This window comes from Lampetra planeri, unplaced genomic scaffold (assembly GCF_965212315.1).
Source record: "Lampetra planeri unplaced genomic scaffold, kcLamPlan1.2.h2 scaffold_247, whole genome shotgun sequence".
NCBI lineage: Eukaryota > Metazoa > Chordata > Hyperoartia > Petromyzontiformes > Petromyzontidae > Lampetra > Lampetra planeri.
In genome coordinates, this window is record NW_027615076.1 from 62,762 (window position 1) to 82,500 (window position 19,739).

The following is a 19,739-nucleotide window of genomic DNA, read 5'->3' on the forward strand; positions in this document are numbered from 1 at the left end:
TCTGTCTGTCTGTGTGTCTGTGTGTCTATCTGTGTGTCTGTCTGTGTGTCTGCGTGTCTGTCTGTCCTGGCTGTCTGTGTGTCGAACTGTCTGTTTGTGTGTCTGTCTGTGTGTCTATCTGTGTGCCTGTCTGTGTCTGTTTGTGTGTCTGTCTGTCTGTCTGTGTGTCTGTCTGTGTATCTGTGTGTCTGTCTGTCTGTGTGTCTGTCTGTCTGTCCATCTCTCCATATCTGCGTCAATCTTTCCATCTGTCTGTCTGTATGTGTGTCTGTGTGTCTGTCTGTCTGTCTGTGTGTCTGTCTGTGTATCTGTCTGTCTGTCTGTGTGTCTGTCTGTGTATCTGTCTGTGTGTCTGTGTGTCTGTCTGTCTGTGTGTTTGTCTGTGTGTCTGTCTGTGTGTCTGTCTGTCTGTCTGTCTGTGTATCTGTCTGTCTGTCTGTCTGTCTGTGTGTCTGTCTGTGTGTCTGTCTGTCTGTGTGTCTGTCTGTCTGTGTGTCTGTCTGTGTATCTGTCTGTGTGTCTGTCTGTCTGTCTGTGTGTCTGTCTGTGTATCTGTCTGTCTGTCTGTGTGTCTGTCTGTGTGTCTGTCTGTGTATCTGTCTGTCTGTCTGTCTGTGTGTCTGTCTGTGTATCCGTCTGTCTGTCTGTCTGTTTGTCTGTCTGTGTGTCCAACTGTCTGTCCATCTCTCCATATCTGCGTCAATCTTTCCATCTGTCTGTCTGTATGTGTGTCTGTGTGTCTGTCTGTCTGTCTGTCTGTGTGTCTGTCTGTGTATCTGTCTGTCTGTCTGTGTGTCTGTCTGTGTATCTGTCTGTGTGTCTGTGTGTCTGTCTGTCTGTGTGTCTGTCTGTGTGTCTGTCTGTGTGTCTGTCTGTGTGTCTGTCTGTCTGTCTGTGTATCTGTCTGTCTGTCTGTCTGTGTGTCTGTCTGTGTATCTGTCTGTCTGTCTGTGTGTCTGTCTGTGTGTCTGTCTGTGTGTCTGTCTGTCTGTCTGTGTATCTGTCTGTCTGTCTGTCTGTGTGTCTGCCTGTGTGTCTGTCTGTCTGTCTGTGTGTCTGTCTGTGTATCTGTCTGTCTGTCTGTGTGTCTGTCTGTGTATCTGTCTGTGTGTCTGTGTGTCTCTCTGTCTGTGTGTCTGTCTGTGTGTCTGTCTGTGTGTCTGTCTGTGTGTCTGTGTATCTGTCTGTCTGTCTGTGTGTCTGTCTGTGTGTCTGTCTGTCTGTCTGTCTGTGTATCTGTCTGTCTGTCTGTGTGTCTGCCTGTGTGTCTGTCTGTGTGTCTGTCTGTGTGTCTGTCTGTGTATCCGTCTGTCTGTCTGTCTGGGTGGTGCTGGTGGCCACCCACACCCTCGTGTGCCACCGTGCCGGTAGCCTTCACAGGCGCTTGCTGCTGCTGCTGCCACTCGCGACCACGAACAGCACTTGCCCCAACAGCCCGTTAGAGGCTACACGGGGGACCTTTGTCTTGTTGTCTGTCGTGCGTGCGTCCTTGACGTCTCCAGGCTTCTCCGGGACCCCTGGAACTCCAGGAAATCCCGGGGGGCCGGGCCCCCCGGGACAGGATGGCCGTCCAGGCAGCCCAGGATTTCCCGGCATCAAGGTGAGGGTGGGTCTCTGTGTGAGTCTGTGGGTCTCTGTGTGAGTCTGTGGGTCTCTGTGTGAGTCTGTGGGTCTCTGTGTGAGTCTATGGGTCTCTGTGTGAGTCTATGGGTCTCTGTGTGATGAGTCTGTGGGTCTCTGTGTGAGTCTGTGGGTCTCTGTGTGAGTCTGTGGGTCTCTGTGTGAGTCTGTGGGTCTCTGTGTGATGAGTCTGTGGGTCTCTGTGTGATGAGTCTGTGGGTCTCTGTGTGAGTCTGTGGGTCTCTGTGTGAGTCTATGGGTCTCTGTGTGAGTCTGTGGGTCTCTGTGTGAGTCTGTGGGTCTCTGTGTGAGTCTGTGGGTGTCTGTGTGAGTCTGTGGGTGTCTTTGTGTGAGTCTGTGGGTCTCTGTGTGAGTCTGTGGGTGTCTCTGTGTGAGTCTGTGGGTCTCTGTGTGAGTCTGTGGGTCTCTGTGTGAGTCTGTGGGTCTCTGTGTGAGTCTATGGGTCTCTGTGTGAGTCTATGGGTCTCTGTGTGAGTCTGTGGGTCTCTGTGTGAGTCTGTGGGTCTCTGTGTGAGTCTGTGGGTCTCTGTGTGAGTCTGTGGGTCTCTGTGTGAGTCTGTGGGTGTCTGTGTGAGTCTGTGGGTCTCTGTGTGAGTCTGTGGGTCTCTGTGTGAGTCTGTGGGTCTCTGTGTGAGACTATGTACATGTGTGTATGTTGAACTTCTTTCGCACCGTATGTAGCCGACCGTGACCAATCAGCACTTGCCCCTACAGTCTGTAGAGGCTACACGGGGGACCTTTGTCTGTGTCTACCTTCATAGGCGCGGTGACTCGCTACTAACAGCACTTGCCCAACATTCTGTTGAGGCTACACGGGGGACCTTTGTCTGTGTCTACCTTCATAGGCGCTGCTACTAACAGCACTTGCCCCAGCAGTCTGTAGAGGCTACACGGGGGACCTTTGTCTGTGTCTACCTTCGTAGGTGCTGCTACTCGCTACTAACAGCACTTGCCCCAGCAGTCTGTTGAGGCTACACGGGGGATCTTTGTCTGTGTCTGTGTGCGTGTCTGACAACAGGGAGACCCCGGTTTCGGGACCCCGGGACCAGCCGGAACCCCAGGGCCTCGGGGGGTCCCCGGATCCTCGGGTTCGAAGGGGGACCCCGGGTTCCCTGGCCAGGGGGCGCAACCCGGGCGACCCGGGGTGGATGGATCGCCGGGGCCCAAGGGTTCGTTCACGGCTCTGTCGACTTGGAATCCGGAGAGATGTGAAGCTCTTTGCGTTCACAGATGGTCCGGGAGGGTTTTAGTTTTAAAACAGTTTTAGTTTTAAAACAGTTTTAGTTTTGAAACAGTTTTAGTTTTGAAACAGTTTTAGTTTTGAAACAATTTTAAAACAGTTTTAGCTTTAAAACAGTTTAAAAATAGTTTTTTTAAAACAGTTTTAAATAGTTTTAGTTTTAAAACAGTTTTAAAATAGTTTTAGTTTTAAAACAGTTTTAGTTTTAAAACAGTTTTAGTTTTAAAACAGATTAAAAACAGTTTTAAAACAGTTTTAGTTTTTAAACAGTTTTAAAACAGTTTTAAAATAGTTTTAGTTTTAAAAAAGTTTTGAAACAGTTTTAGTTTTAAAACAGTTTTAAAACAGTTTTAGTTTAAAAACAGTTGTAAAACAGTTTTAGTTTTAAAACAGTTTTAAAATAGTTTTAAAATAGTTTTAGTTTTAAAACTGTTTTAAAACAGTTTTAATTTCAAAACAGTTTTAGTTTTAAAACAGTTTTAAAACAGTTTTAGTTTTAAAACAGTTTTAGTTTTAAAACAGTTTAAAATTGTTTTAAACCTGTATTAAAACTGGTTTAAAACAATTTAAAACTGTTTTAAAACTGTTTTAAAACTAAAACTGGTTTAAATAGTTTAACAAAACTAACACTGTGTTAAAACTGTTTTAAAACTAGACCATGTTTTCCCACCTGATGACGGGCGCTTGTGTTGCGTCCGAAACGTCGTGATTTGTTTTATTTTATACCCACGTGACTTCACCAAAAGAGCCTATATGTTAACACAACGCCTGTTATATGTGCGTGTGCACATGTGCGTGTGTGCCTGTGCGTGTGTGTGCGTGTGTGCCTGTGTGCCTGTGTGCGTGTGTGCGTGTACGTGTGTGCGTGTACGTGTGTGCCTGTGTGCGTGTGTGCGTGTGTGCCTGTGTGTGCGCGTGTGTGCCTGTGTGTGCCTGTGTGCCTGTGTGTGTGTGTGTGTGCGTGTGTGCCTGTGTGTGTGTGTGCGTGTGTTCCTGTGTGCGTGTGTGCCTGTGTGTGTGTGCCTGTGTGTGTGTGTGCGTGTGTGCCTGTGTGTGTGTGTGTGCGTGTGTGCTCCACAGGTGATATGGGATTCCAGGGGGGCCCAGGCCAACCCGGGTTACCAGGAACACCTGGCAGAGGCTCACCTGGAGCTACGGGGACCCCAGGACCCTCAGGTCCACCCGGGTCCCCAGGTGAGAGCGCACACACCACACAGAGACCCATAGACTACTCACATAGAGACCCATAGACTCACTCACACAGAGACCCGTAGACTCACACAGAGACCTGTAGACTCACACAGAGACCCATAGACTCACTCACATAGAGACCCATAGACTACTAACAGAGAGACCCGTAGACTACGCACACAGAGACCCATAGACTACTCACACAGAGACCCACAGACTCACACAGAGACCCACAGACTCACACAGAGACCCACAGACTCACACAGAGACCCACAGACTCACACAGAGACCCACAGACTCACACAGAGACCCACAGACTCACACAGAGACCCACAGACTCACACAGAGACCCACAGACTCACACAGAGACCCATAGACTCACACAGAGACCCGAAGACTCACACAGAGACCCACAGACTCACTCACATAGAGACCCATAGACTACTCACACAGAGACCCGTAGATTCACACAGAGACCCACAGACTCACACAGAGACCCACAGACTCACACAGAGACCCATAGACTCACACAAAGACCCGAAGACTCACACAGAGACCCACAGACTCACACAGAGACCCACAGACTCACACAGAGACCCATAGACTCACACAGAGACCCGAAGACTCACACAGAGACCCACAGACTCACACAGAGACCCATAGACTCACACAGAGACCCATAGACTCGCACAGAGACCCATAGACTCGCACAGAGACCCGTAGACTCGCACAGAGACCCGTAGACTCACACAGAGACCCGTAGACTCGCACAGAGACCCGTAGACTCACACAGAGACCCATAGACTACTCACACAGAGACCCATAGACTCACACAGAGACCCATAGACTCGCACAGAGACCCGTAGACTCGCACAGAGACCCGTAGACTCACACAGAGACCCGTAGACTCGCACAGAGACCCGTAGACTCACACAGAGACCCATAGACTCGCACAGAGACCCGTAGATTCGCACAGAGACCCGTAGACTCACACAGGGACCCATAGACTACTCACACAGAGACCCATAGACTCACACAGAGACCCATAGACTCGCACAGAGACCCGTAGACTCGCACAGAGACCCGTAGACTCACACAGAGACCCGTAGACTCGCACAGAGACCTGTAGACTCGCACAGAGACCCGTAGACTCACACAGAGACCCGTAGACTCACACAGAGACCCGTAGACTCACACAGAGACCCGTAGACTCACACAGAGACCCATACACTACTCACACAGAGACCCATAGACTCGCACAGAAACCCACAGACTCGATCCACATTCTGGATGAAGATCAATATGAGGCTATATCTCAAGCCCCCGTGTGTGTCCCCCAATCCACTCTCTCTGTGCGTAATTTTGAGTGTGCTTCTGCTTTGGTTGCGCGCAACTTTGGTTGCGGATGTCTCTGCAACCGGTTGCGAGCAACCTGCACCGTTGGTCGCCCGCGTCAGAGCCCGATTCAACTCGGTCTGCTCGCCAATTGCTTGCTCAGATGCTCGTGCACGCCTACCCACGCTAATTGCTTGCAGATGATCACTCGCAACTGCCGGCAACCGATTGCCGGCAACCGATTGCCGGCAATTGATTGTTCGCAACCGATTGCTCGCAACCGATTGCCCGCAACCGATTGCCCGCAACCGATTGCTCGCAACCGAATGCCCGCAACCGATTGCCCGCAACCGATTGCCCGCAACCGATTGCCCGCAACCGAATGCCCGCAACCGATTGCCCGCAACCGATTGCCCGCAACCGATTGCCCGCAACCGATTGCTCGCAACCGAATGCCCGCAACCGATTGCCCGCAACCGATTGCCCGCAACCGAATGCCCGCAACCGATTGCCCGCAACCGATTGCTCGCAACCGAATGCCCGCAACCGATTGCCCGCAACCGATTGCCCGCAACCGAATGCCCGCAACCGATTGCCTGCAACCGATTGCCCGCAACCGATCGCTCGCAAACGATGGCTCGCAAACGATGGCTCGCAGCCGCTCACGACTGATTTGCCCGGCCTTTGGAGCAACTCGCGCGTCTCTTTTCTTGACAGGTTTCCCGGGGGGCCCTGGCGCCAAGGGGGAGCGAGGCCCCCCAGGATTGGGGGGCCAGGGCACCCCGGGGGACCGGGGGACGCCAGGACCCCCCGGATCCCAGGGGCAGCCGGGTCAGCCGGGCAGTGGAGGGAGGTCGGGGCAGGATGGGCAGCCGGGCAGGCCTGGTGCGTGCACACATACATACACACGTACACACACACACGTACACACACACCCGTACACACACACACGTACACACACACACGTACACACACACAGACACGCACGTACACACACACACACGTGCACACACACATGTACACACACACACGTACACACACACGTACACACACATGTACACACACACATGTATACACGTACACACACGTACACACACACACGTACACACACGTATACACACACACGTACACACACATGCATACACACACGCATGTACACACACACAACGGGGTGCACACACACACACGTACACGCACACACGTACACACACATGCACACACACACGTACACACACACACGTACACACATACACATGTACACACACACGTGTACACACACACGTACACACACATGTACACACACACATGTACACAGACACACATGTACACATACACACACGTACACACACACACACGTACACACACACGCGTACACACACACACGTACACACACATGCATACACACACACACGTACACACACACGCGTGCACACACACGTACACACACACACGTACACACACATGCATACACACACACGTATACACACAGTGTACACACACGCACACGTACACACACATGCATACACACACACGCACGTACACACACACACACACGTACACACACATGCATACACACACACGTACCCTCACACACGTACACACACGCACGTACACACACACACGTACACACACACGTACACACACACACACGTACACACACACGTACACACACATGCATACACACACACGTACACACACACACACGTGCACACACACACACGTACACACACATGTACACACACACGTGCACACACACATGTACACACACATGTACACACACACACGTACACACACATGCATACACATACACACACACACACACACATGTACACACACACGTACACACACACACGTACACGCACACACGTACACACACACACGTACACACACATGTACACACACACACACGTACAGACACACATGTGCACACACACGTACACACACACACGTACACACACATGCATACACACACACGTATACACACACAGTGTACACACACGTACACACACACACATACACACACACGTACACACACACACACGTACACACACACATGTACACACACACGTACACACACATGCGTACACACACACACACGTACACACACACACACGTACACACACGTACACACACGTACACACACACGTACACACACACACGTACACACACACATGTACACACACACACGTACACACACACATGTACACACACACATACACACACACACGTACACACACATGAACACACACACACACGTACACACACACATACACACACACACACGTACACACACATGAACACACACACACACGTACACACACACATGTACACACACACATGTACACACACACATGTACACACACACGTACCTACACACACACATGTGTCTCACCGTTCGTCTCCGTGTCTCTGCCCGTGTCTCACCGTGCGTCTCCCCCCCCCCCCCCCCGTGTGTCTCTGTGTGTCTCCCCGTGTGTCTCCGTGTCTCACCGTGCGTCTCCCCCCCCCCCCCCCCCGTGTCTCACCGTGCGTCTCCCCCCCCCCCCCCCCCCCCCGTGTCTCACCGTGCGTCTCCCCGTGTGTCTCCGTGTCTCACCGTGCGTCTCCCTCCCCCCCCCCCCCCCTGTGTCTCCCGCTCCCCCTGGCCCCGGCAGGAGATAAAGGTGCCCTGGGGGTCATGGGACTACCAGGGCCCTCGGGTCCCAGCGGCCTCCCGGGGACCCCAGGGCCACCCGGTCCCCCAGGTGAGACCCACAGCAAAGACAAAGGTCCCCCGCGTAGCCTCAACAGACTGTTGGGGCAAGTGCTGTTAGCGAGTAGCACTAACGAAAGCCGGCACTGTGGCACACGAGGGGGTGGGTGGCTACCAGCACCACGCCCGGCCGCCTTTGTCTCCCCAGTGGCGATGTTTACTACACCACCGCTACACCAGCTACTCATTTGAGGCCGAGTCGACCTAGGGGAGGCCCAGGACCGGGTTCAGATAATCGTCAGCGGTGTTGGCCGTGAGCGGGAATCGAACCCGGGTCGTCAGGTTCGTAGCGCAGCGTAGCGCTAACCGCTGCACCACCGCTCCCACCTGCACTACCGCTGCACAACAACAACCGCCATTCGCCACTAAGTGGCGGTGATGTCACCACAGCGTCTGTGCCAGGCTGGGTGCACTTTGAGGCTACCACGTGAAGTGTCGAACGCCCGCTGGCAGGAGGTCACGGGACAGACCCAGCAGGTGCCACGGGTCGACTGATTTAGATGACTGCTGACAGATGCACCACCTGTGCCCCCTACTGTGCCAACTTGCTGCGCTTTATCCGCCCGGCGCTCCGCTCGTTGTTGTGAGCTTTGATTTTGCCCCGTGGGAATTTGGCATCGACAAAAATAAATTGGGGCAGCAAATTTGGTGTTGGCACCACGACGCCGTGCAGGGTCGCCGGGATCCACTGTGGTTGGGTAGGTTGGGTGAGTGGGTGAGTGGGTGGGTGGGTGAGTGGGTGGGTGGGTGAGCGAGTGGGTGGGTGGGCGAGTGATTGGGTGGGTGAGCGGTTCGGTGGGTGAGTGGGTGGGTGGGTGAGCAATTGGGTGGGTGGGTGAGTGGGTGGGCGAGTGGGTGGGCGAGTGGGTGGGTGAACAATTGAGTGGGTAAGCGGTTGGGTGGGTGAGCGAGTGGGTGGATGAGCGGTTGGGTGGGTGAGCGAGTGGGTGGGTGAGCGGTTGGGTGGGTGAGCGAGTGGGTGGATGGGTGAGCGATTGGGTGGGGTGAGCGGTTGGGTGGGTGAGCGAGTGGGTGGATGGGTGAGCGATTGGGTGGATGAGCGGTTGGGTGGGTGAGCGATTGGGTGGGTGAGCGGTTGGGTGGGTGAGCGAGTGGGTGGATGGGTGAGCGATTGGGTGGGTGAGCGGTTGGGTGGGTGAGCGAGTGGGTGGATGGGTGAGCGATTGGGTGGATGAGCGGTTGGGTGGGTGAGCGATTGGGTGGGTGAGCGGTTGGGTGGGTGAGCGAGTGGGTGGATGGGTGAGCGATTGGGTGGGTGAGCGGTTGGGTGGGTGAGCGATTGGGTGGGTGAGCGGTTGGGTGGGTGAGCGAGTGGGTAGATGGGTGAGCGATTGGGTGGGTGAGCGGTTGGGTGGGTGAGCGATTGGGTGGGTGAGCGGTTGGGTGGGTGAGCGAGTGGGTGGATGGGTGAGCGATTGGGTGGGTGAGCGGTTGGGTGGGTGAGCGAGTGGGTAGATGGGTGAGCGATTGGGTGGGTGAGCGGTTGGGTGGGTGAGCGATTGGGTGGGTGAGCGGTTGGGTGGGTGAGCGAGTGGGTGGATGGGTGAGCGATTGGGTGGGTGAGCGGTTGGGTGGGTGAGCGATTGGGTGGGTGAGCGGTTGGGTGGGTGAGCGAGTGGGTAGATGGGTGAGCGATTGGGTGGGTGAGCGGTTGGGTGGGTGAGCGAGTGGGTGGATGGGTGAGCGATTGGGTGGGTGAGCGGTTGGGTGGGTGAGCGATTGGGTGGGTGAGCGGTTGGGTGGGTGAGCGAGTGGGTAGATGGGTGAGCGATTGGGTGGGTGAGCGGTTGGGTGGGTGAGCGAGTGGGTGGATGGGTGAGCGATTGGGTGGGTGAGCGGTTGGGTGGGTGAGCGATTGGGTGGGTGAGCGGTTGGGTGGGTGAGCGAGTGGGTGGGCGAGTGAGTGGGTGGGTGGGTGAGCGAGTGGGTGGGTGAGCAAGTGGGTGGGTGGGTCAGCGGTTGGGTGGGTGAGCGGTTGGGTGGGTGAGCGAGTGGGTGGGCGAGTGAGTGGGTGAGCGAGTGGGTGGGTGGGTGAGCGGTTGGGTGGGTGAGCAAGCGGTTGGGTAAGGGAGTGAGTGGATGGGTAGGCGAGTGTGTGGGTGAGCGAGTGGGTGGGTGGGTGGATGAGTGAATGAATGAATAAATGGGTGAGAGGGTGAGTGGGTGAGTGAGTGGGTGGGTGGGCGAGTGGGTGGGTGGATGAGTGAATGAATGAGTAAATGGGTGAGAGGGTGAGTGGGTGAGTGAGTGGGTGGGTGGGCGAGTGGGTGGGTGGATGAGTGAATGAATTAGTAAATGGGTGAGAGGGTGAGTGGGTGAGTGAGTTAAGTGTCGAATTGATTTTGATAGCTGCCACTGGGGGTGCCCTACGCTAGACCACACAGCAGCAAGAGTGTGGCTCAATCCAAACTCTGGCAGAATCCAGATCCTGGCTCAATCCCAACTCTGGCTGAATCCAGATACTGGCAGAATCCAAACTCTGGCAGAATCCAGATCCTAGATAAATCCAGATTCTGGCTGAATCCAGATCCTAGATAAATCCAGATCCTGGCTGAATCCAAACTCTGGTTAAATCCAAACTCTGGCAGAATCCAGATCCTGGCTAAATCCAGATCCCGACTGAATCCAAACTCTGGCTAAATCCAAACTCTGGCAGAATCCAGATCCTGGCTGAATCCAAACTCTGAACGAATCCAAGCTCTGGAAGAATCCAGATTCCAGCTGAATCCAGATCCTGGCAGAATTCAAACTCTGGTAGAATCCAGATCCTGACTAAATCCAGATCCTGACTGAATCCAAACTCTGGCTAAATCCAAACTCTGGTAGAATCCAGATCCTGGCTAAATCCAGATCCTGACTGAATCCAAACTCTGGCTAAATCCAAACTCTGGTAGAATCGAGATTCTGGCTAAATCCAGATCCTAGCTGAATTCAAACTCTGGCAGAATCCAGATCCTGGCTGAATCCAAACTTTGGTAAAATCCAGATCCTGACTAAATCTAGATCCTGACTGAATCCAAACTCTGGCAGAATCCAGATCCTGGCGAAATCCAAACTCTCGCTAAATCCAAACTCTGGAAAAATCTAGATCCTAGCTTAATCCAAACTCTGGCAGAATCCAGATCCTGGTTCAATCCAAACTCTGGCAGAATCCAGATCCTGGCTAAATCTAGATCCTGGCTGAATCCAACCTCTGGTGGAATCTAGATCCTGGCTAAATCCAAACTCTGGCAGAATCCAGATTCCGGCTGAATCCAGATCCTGACTGAATCCAAACTCTGGCAGATTCCAGATCCTGGCTGAATTCAAACTCTGGCAGAATCCAGATCCTGGCTGAATCCAAACTCTGGCAGAATCCAGATCTTGACTAAATCTAGATCATGACTGAATCCAAACTCTGGCAGAATCCAGATCCTGGCTCAATCCCAACTCTGGCTGAATCCAGATACTGGCAGAATCCAAACTCTGGCAGAATCCAGATCCTAGATAAATCCAGATCCTGGCTGAATCCAGATCCTAGATAAATCCAGATCCTGGCTGAATCCAAACTCTGGTTAAATCCAAACTCTGGCAGAATCCAGATCCTGGCTAAATCCAGATCCCGACTGAATCCAAACTCTGGCTAAATCCAAACTCTGGCAGAATCCAGATCCTGGCTGAATCCAAACTCTGAACGAATCCAAGCTCTGGAAGAATCCAGATTCCAGCTGAATCCAGATCCTGGCAGAATTCAAACTCTGGTAGAATCCAGATCCTGGCTAAATCCAGATCCTGACTGAATCCAAACTCTGGCTAAATCCAAACTCTGGTAGAATCCAGATCCTGGCTAAATCCAGATCCTGACTGAATCCAAACTCTGGCTAAATCCAAACTCTGGTAGAATCGAGATTCTGGCTAAATCCAGATCCTAGCTGAATTCAAACTCTGGCAGAATCCAGATCCTGGCTGAATCCAAACTTTGGTAAAATCCAGATCCTGACTAAATCTAGATCCTGACTGAATCCAAACTCTGGCAGATTCCAGATCCTGGCGAAATCCAAACTCTCGCTAAATCCAAACTCTGGCAAAAACTAGATCCTAGCTTAATCCAAACTCTGGCAGAATCCAGATCCTGGTTCAATCCAAACTCTGGCAGAATCCAGATCCTGGCTAAATCTAGATCCTGGCTGAATCCAACCTCTGGTGGAATCTAGATCCTGGCTAAATCCAAACTCTGGCAGAATCCAGATTCCGGCTGAATCCAGATCCTGACTGAATCCAAACTCTGGCAGATTCCAGATCCTGGCTGAATTCAAACTCTGGCAGAATCCAGATCCTGGCTGAATCCAAACTCTGGCAGAATCCAGATCTTGACTAAATCTAGATCCTGACTGAATCCAAACTCTGGCAGAATCCAGATCCTGGCGAAATCCAAACTCTCGCTAAATCCAAACTCTGGAAAAATCTAGATCCTAGCTTAATCCAAACTCTGGCAGAATCCAGATCCTGGTTCAATCCAAACTCTGGCAGAATCCAGATCCTGGCTAAATCTAGATCCTGGCTGAATCCAACCTCTGGTGGAATCTAGATCCTGGCTAAATCCAAACTCTGGCAGAATCCAGATTCCGGCTGAATCCAGATCCTGACTGAATCCAAACTCTGGCAGATTCCAGATCCTGGCTGAATTCAAACTCTGGCAGAATCCAGATCCTGGCTGAATCCAAACTCTGGCAGAATCCAGATCTTGACTAAATCTAGATCCTGACTGAATCCAAACTCTGGCAGAATCCAGATCCTGGCGAAATCCAAACTCTCGCTAAATCCAAACTCTGGAAAAATCTAGATCCTAGCTTAATCCAAACTCTGGCAGAATCCAGATCCTGGTTCAATCCAAACTCTGGCAGAATCCAGATCCTGGCTAAATCTAGATCCTGGCTGAATCCAACCTCTGGTGGAATCTAGATCCTGGCTAAATCCAAACTCTGGCAGAATCCAGATTCCGGCTGAATCCAGATCCTGACTGAATCCAAACTCTGGCAGATTCCAGATCCTGGCTGAATTCAAACTCTGGCAGAATCCAGATACTGGCTGAATCCAAACTCTGGCAGAATCCAGATCCTGACTAAATCTAGATCCTGACTGAATCCAAACTCTGGCAGATTCTAGATCCTGGCTGAATCCAAACTCTGGCAGAATCCAGATTCCGGCTGAATCCAGATCCTGACTGAATCCAAACTCTGGCAGATTCCAGATCCTGGCTGAATCCAAACTCTGGCAAAATCCAGATCCTGACTGAATCAAAACTCTGGCAGATTCCAGATCCTGGCTGAATTCAAACTCTGGCAGAATCCAGATCCTGGCTGAATCCAAACTCTGGCAGAATCCAGATCCTGACTAAATCTAGATCCTGACTGAATCCAAACTCTGGCAGATTCCAGATCCTGGCTGAATCCAAACTCTGGCAGAATCCAGATTCCGGCTGAATCCAGATCCTGACTGAATCCAAACTCTGGCAGATTCCAGATCCTGGCTGAATCCAAACTCTGGCAAAATCCAGATCCTGACTGAATCAAAACTCTGGCAGATTCCAGATCCTGGCTGAATTCAAACTCTGGCAGAATCCAGATCCTGGCTGAATCCAAACTCTGGCAGAATCCAGATCCTGACTAAATCTAGATCCTGACTGAATCCAAACTCTGGCAGATTCCAGATCCTGGCTGAATCCAAACTCTGGCAGAATCCAGATTCCGGCTGAATCCAGATCCTGACTGAATCCAAACTCTGGCAGATTCCAGATCCTGGCTGAATCCAAACTCTGGCAAAATCCAGATTCCGGCTGAATCCAGATCCTGACTGAATCCAAACTCTGGCAGATTCCAGATCCTGGCTGAATCCAAACTCTGGCAGAATCCAGATCCCGGGCAACAATGATTGTAATCAGTCACTCGTCTGCCTCTCCTCCGCGCAGGATTTGACGGGCGCCCAGGGGGTCCCGGGACCCCTGGTTACGACGGGGGACCCGGAGAGAAAGGGGACCGTGGGTACCCCGGCCAACCCGGGGTCAGGCCCAACATCACTGACCTCAGGGGACCCAAGGGCGACAGAGGGTCTCCAGGTGCTCACCCCTCACGCTCACCCCTCACGCACGCTCACCCCTCACGCTCGCCCACCCACGCACGCTCACCCCTCACGCTCACCCACACACGCTCACCCCTCACGCACGCTCACCCCTCATGCTGACCCACACACGCACGCTCACCCCTCACGCTCACCCCTCATGCTCACCCCTCACGCACGCTCACCCCTCACGCTCACCCCTCACGCTCACCCCTCACGCACGCTCACCCCTCACGCTCACCCACCCACGGTCACTCCTCACGCTCACCCCTCACGCTCACCCACACACGCTCACCCACACTCGCTCACCCCTCACGCTCACTCCTCACGCTCACCCACCCATGCACGCTCACCCACCCACACTCACGCTCACCCACCCACCCACGCTCACCCACCCACGCCCACCCACACACACACCCACACACACACCCACACACACACCCACACACACACCCACACCCACACACACACCCACACACACACCCACACTCACCCACCCCCACCCCCCCTCGTGTGCCACAGTGCCGGCAGCCTTCATAGGTGCAGCTGCTCACTAACAGCACTTTCCCCAGCCGTCTGCTCAACGCTACACGGGGGACCTTTGTCTTTGTACCCCTCTAGGACGGGATGGGGGCCCAGGTCCCCCAGGATTTTCGGGGTCCCCTGGGAACCCCGGACCCCCAGGGTCTGACGGACTGCCCGGACCGTCAGGACCCCCAGGTAAGGTCCCCTTTGTACCTGTGTGTACCTGTGTGTACCTGTGTGTACCTGTGTGTGTGTACCTGTGTGTGTGTACCTGTGTGTACCTGTGTACCTGTGTGTGTGTACCTGTGTGTGTGTACCTGTGTGTACCTGTGTGTACCTGTGTGTGTGTACTTGTGTGTGTACCTGTGTGTGTGTGTACCTGTGTGTGTGTGTACCTGTGTGTGTGTGTGTGTACCTGTGTGTGTGTACCTGTGTGTGTGTACACGTGTGTACCTGTGTGTACCTGTGTGTGTGTGTGTACCTGTGTATGTGTGTGTACCTGTGTGTGTGTGTGTGTGTACACGTGTGTACCTGTGTGTACCTGTGTGTGTGTGTACCTGTGTGTGTGTGTACACGTGTGTGTGTGTGTACCTGTGTGTGTGTACCTGTGTGTGTACACGTGTGTACCTGTGTGTACCTGTGTGTACCTGTGTGTGTGTGTGTACCTGTGTGTGTGTACACCTGTGTGTGTGTGTACCTGTGTGTGTGTGTACACGTGTGTGTGTGTGTACCTGTGTGTGTGTGTGTACCTGTGTGTACCTGTGTGTGTGTGTACCTGTGTGTGTGTACCTGTGTGTGTCTGTACCTGTGTGTGTACCTGTGTGTGTGTGTGTGTACCTGTGTGTGTGTGTGTGTACCTGTGTGTACCTGTGTGTACCTGTGTGTGTGTACCTGTGTGTGTACACGTGTGTACCTGTGTGTACCTGTGTGTACCTGTGTGTGTGCCTGTGTATGTACCTGTGTGTGTGTACTTGTGTGTGTGTACTTGTGTGTGTCTGTACCTGTGTGTGTGTACCTGTGTGTGTGTGTACCTGTGTGTGTACCTGTGTGTGTGTGTACCTGTGTGTGTACCTGTGTATGTGTACGTGTGTGTGTGTGTACCTGTGTGTGTGTACCTGTGTGTGTGTACACGTGTGTGTGTGTACGTGTGTACGTGTGTGTGTGTACACGTGTGTGTGTACCTGTGTGTGTGTGTACACGTGTGTGTGTGTGTGTGTACCTGTGTGTGTGTGTACACGTGTGTGTGTGTGTACCTGTGTGTGTGTGTACACGTGTGTGTGTGTGTGTACACGTGTGTGTGTGTACACGTGTGTGTGTGTACGTGTGTACGTGTGTGTACACGTGTGTGTGTGTACCTGTGTGTGTGTACCTGTGTGTGTGTACCTGTGTGTGTGTGTACACGTGTGTGTGTGTACCTGTGTGTGTGTGTACACGTGTGTGTGTGTGTATCTGTGTGTGTGTGTACCTGTGTGTGTGTGTACACGTGTGTGTGTGTGTACGTGTGTGTGTGTACACGTGTGTGTGTGTGTACCTGTGTGTGTGTGTACACGTGTGTGTGTGTGTACCTGTGTGTGTGTACACGTGTGTGTGTGTGTGTACCTGTGTGTGTACTTGTGTTAGTGTGTACATGTATGAGTGTGTGTACACGTGTGTGTGTACACGTGTGTGTGTGTGTGTACGTGTGTGCAGGTGGGAAGGGTGAGAGGGGGTTCCCTGGTCAGCCTGGGAGCCCTGGGAACTCTGGAGAGAAGGGGGATGCGGGAGGGCTGGGAATACCAGGTAGAGTACTTACACACTCACACACTAACACACACTTACACACACTTACACACTTACACACTAACACACACTTACACACTTACACACTTACACACACTTACACACTTACACACACACACTTACACACACACACTTACACACTTACACACACACACACTTACACACACACACACTTACACACACTTACACACACACACACTTACACACACACACACTTACACACACACACACACACTTACACACACACACACTTACACACACACACACACACTTACACACACACACACTTACACACACACACACACTTACACACACACACACACTTACACACACACACTTACACACACACACACACTTACACACACACACACACTTACACACACACTTACACACACACACACACTTACACACACACACTTACACACACACACACACTTACACACACACACTTACACACACACACTTACACACACACACACACACTTACACACACTTACACACACACACACTTACACACACACACACACTTACACACACACACACACTTACACATACACACACACTTACACACACACACACACTTACACACACACACACACTTACACACACACACACACACTTACACACACACACACTTACACACACACACACTTACACACACACACACACTTACACACACACACACACACACACACACACTTACACACACACACACTTACACACACACACACTTACACACACACACACACTCACACACACACACACACACACACACACTTACACACACACTTACACACACACACACACTTACACACACACACACACTTACACACACACACACACACACACTTACACACACACACACTTACACACACACACACTTACACACACACACACTTACACACACACACACACACACTTACACACACACACACACACACTTACACACACACACTTACACACACACTTACACACACACACACACACTTACACACACACACACTTACACACACACAACAACCGCCATTCGCCACTAAGTGGCGGTGACGTCACCACGACGCTTGTGCCAGGCCATGTGCACCTTGAGGCCACGTGAAGTGTCGAACGCCCGCTGGCAGGAGGTCACGGGGCAGACCCAGGTGCCACGGGTCGACTGACCGAGATGACCGAGATGACTGGCTGATGCACCACCTGTGCCCCCTACTGTGCCAACTTGCTGTGCTTTAGCCACCCGGCGCTCCGCTCGTTGTTGTGAGCGTCGCTCCTCCGCCCTCCGTTGTTGTTGGAGGGCGACTGCCTCCAACTGCCCAGTAGCGTCCTTCACGAGCCTCCTCCACTGAGGCCGATCTTGACACCGCTGGTACCAGTCATCGGCAAGTCCACTCAGCTCCACGTCCTCCTGTACCACATCACTCCATCTCTTCTCTAGCCCGTGCCGCGCCCGTTTAGCCCCCTCGATCCGGCCGAACAAAAGCTGCCCAGGCATGCGGTGGCTGGGCATGCGGGCCACACGACCCAGCCAACGCAGCCTTGCCTGCCGGAGGAGCTCACTGATGGGACTTTGCCCAGATCTTTCAAGGACTTGTGAGCTCCTCACACAATCCAGCCTGGTTAAACCCAGGATGGATCGTAGGCAGGCCAGCCTAAATGTTTCCAACCGGCGAAGATGCTCCACCAGGGGGGTCCACGTTTCGCAAGCATAGAGAAGGGAGGGAATGACCGTGGCCGAGAAGACCTGAAGCTTCGTGCGGAGCGACAGACCAGGTAGCTTCCACACAGCGTTACGCAACCGATGAAAAGATATTGCCGCTCGACTGATTCGGAGTGAGACCTCTGCTGATAAACTGGAGCCGGTCATGAGCACACTGCCCAGGTATGGGAAACTCTCTACTCTCTCCACAACTGCCCCATCACCGATTGGGAGTTGTGGGGGCGGAGTGCCCGATGGTACAAAATACCCAGGCAGGTGCTTAGTTTTGGTGGGGCTGATGGTAAGGCCCCACCTCTTAGTGGCACGCTCCAGTCTCAGCAGCAGCGTCTCCAACTCCTCTTCTGAATGAGCAGCTATTACCAAATCATCGGCATACATAACGTGGTTGACCAATAGGGAGCCATCCCTTGATCGCACCCGGGCGTCGATCAGCCTCCCATTGTATCTGTACCAAATGGTAATTCCCCCGGTACAGCTATTGAAGGCTTCACGAACTACGCAGTCGAAATAGATGTTAAATAATGTGGGAGCCAGAGGACATCCCTGTCGCACCCCAAGGTGTACAGGGAAAGGCTCCGACTCCCGGCCACGTAGTTTTACCCGGGCCCGCTCACCATCATGAAGGTCCTTAATGATCGTGAGCAGAGGGTCAGGGACTCCGAAAGCACGAAGAACAACCCAGAGCCCAGTCCTACTGATGGTATCATAGGCCTTGACCAGGTCAATAAAGCAGAGATGTAGGTCTTTTTGGAATTCCCTACACCTCTGCTGTAGCAGACGGACAGAAAATATGGCATCTGTGCAGGACCGCCCTTTCCTGAAACCACATTGGGGCTCCGCAAGCCTCTCCTCAGCATGCCTAGCAAGGCGATGTTGAATAATCCTTGCCAGGACCTTACCCGGCACACTGAGGAGTGAGATGCCCCTGTAGTTGTTACAGTCGGTACGGTCCCCCTTCTTAAAGAGGGGGACCACCAGGGCATCCTTCCAGTCCTGCGGAACCCGTCCAGTGGTCCAGACTGTTGTTATGATGTCATATAGGGCAGTCTGTGCACAAACGCCACCCTCCCTCAGCATTTCGCCTGGGAGATCATCTCTGCCCGGTGCCTTCCCTGGTCTCAGACTCCGGATCGCCCTCAGTACTTCCTCAACAGCCGGTACCTCAGCCAGCCACTCACAGGGGGTGACCTCTTCCAATATTTGAGGCACCGCAGCCTCAGCAGGGTTATCCCCACTTTGTGCCATGATGTTTTCCTGGCTGAGAGATTTTCCCTCCCCCAGGACCTCACAGAAATGCGCAGCAAATCTGCAAACCTTTTCCTGGGGGTCGGAGATTGGATCACCGTTTTTTCCTCTAATGATGGTAATAGGTGTGGCGCTGCAGGTTACTTTTTTGATGGAGTTAAATAGTGATTTGTGATCGCGGGCCACTGAGGCAGACTCCATCT

At 52.7% G+C, this 19,739-nt stretch overlaps 1 protein-coding gene across 1 annotated transcript in view; it reads left to right on the forward strand.

The window, feature by feature from the left end:
* The window catches only part of LOC144740628 (uncharacterized), a gene marked incomplete at its 3' end in the record, with an annotated part of 63,581 nt that overhangs the window by 23,999 nt on the left and 19,843 nt on the right, over positions 1-19,739 (forward strand). Inside the window, exons 8-14 of the mRNA XM_078623422.1 lie at positions 1,503-1,600; positions 2,660-2,810; positions 6,125-6,292; positions 8,062-8,151; positions 14,128-14,274; positions 14,898-14,996; positions 16,491-16,580. Of these exons, the coding sequence (XP_078479548.1) occupies positions 1,503-1,600; positions 2,660-2,810; positions 6,125-6,292; positions 8,062-8,151; positions 14,128-14,274; positions 14,898-14,996; positions 16,491-16,580 (843 nt within the window). The remainder of the gene's footprint in view (positions 1-1,502; positions 1,601-2,659; positions 2,811-6,124; positions 6,293-8,061; positions 8,152-14,127; positions 14,275-14,897; positions 14,997-16,490; positions 16,581-19,739) is intronic.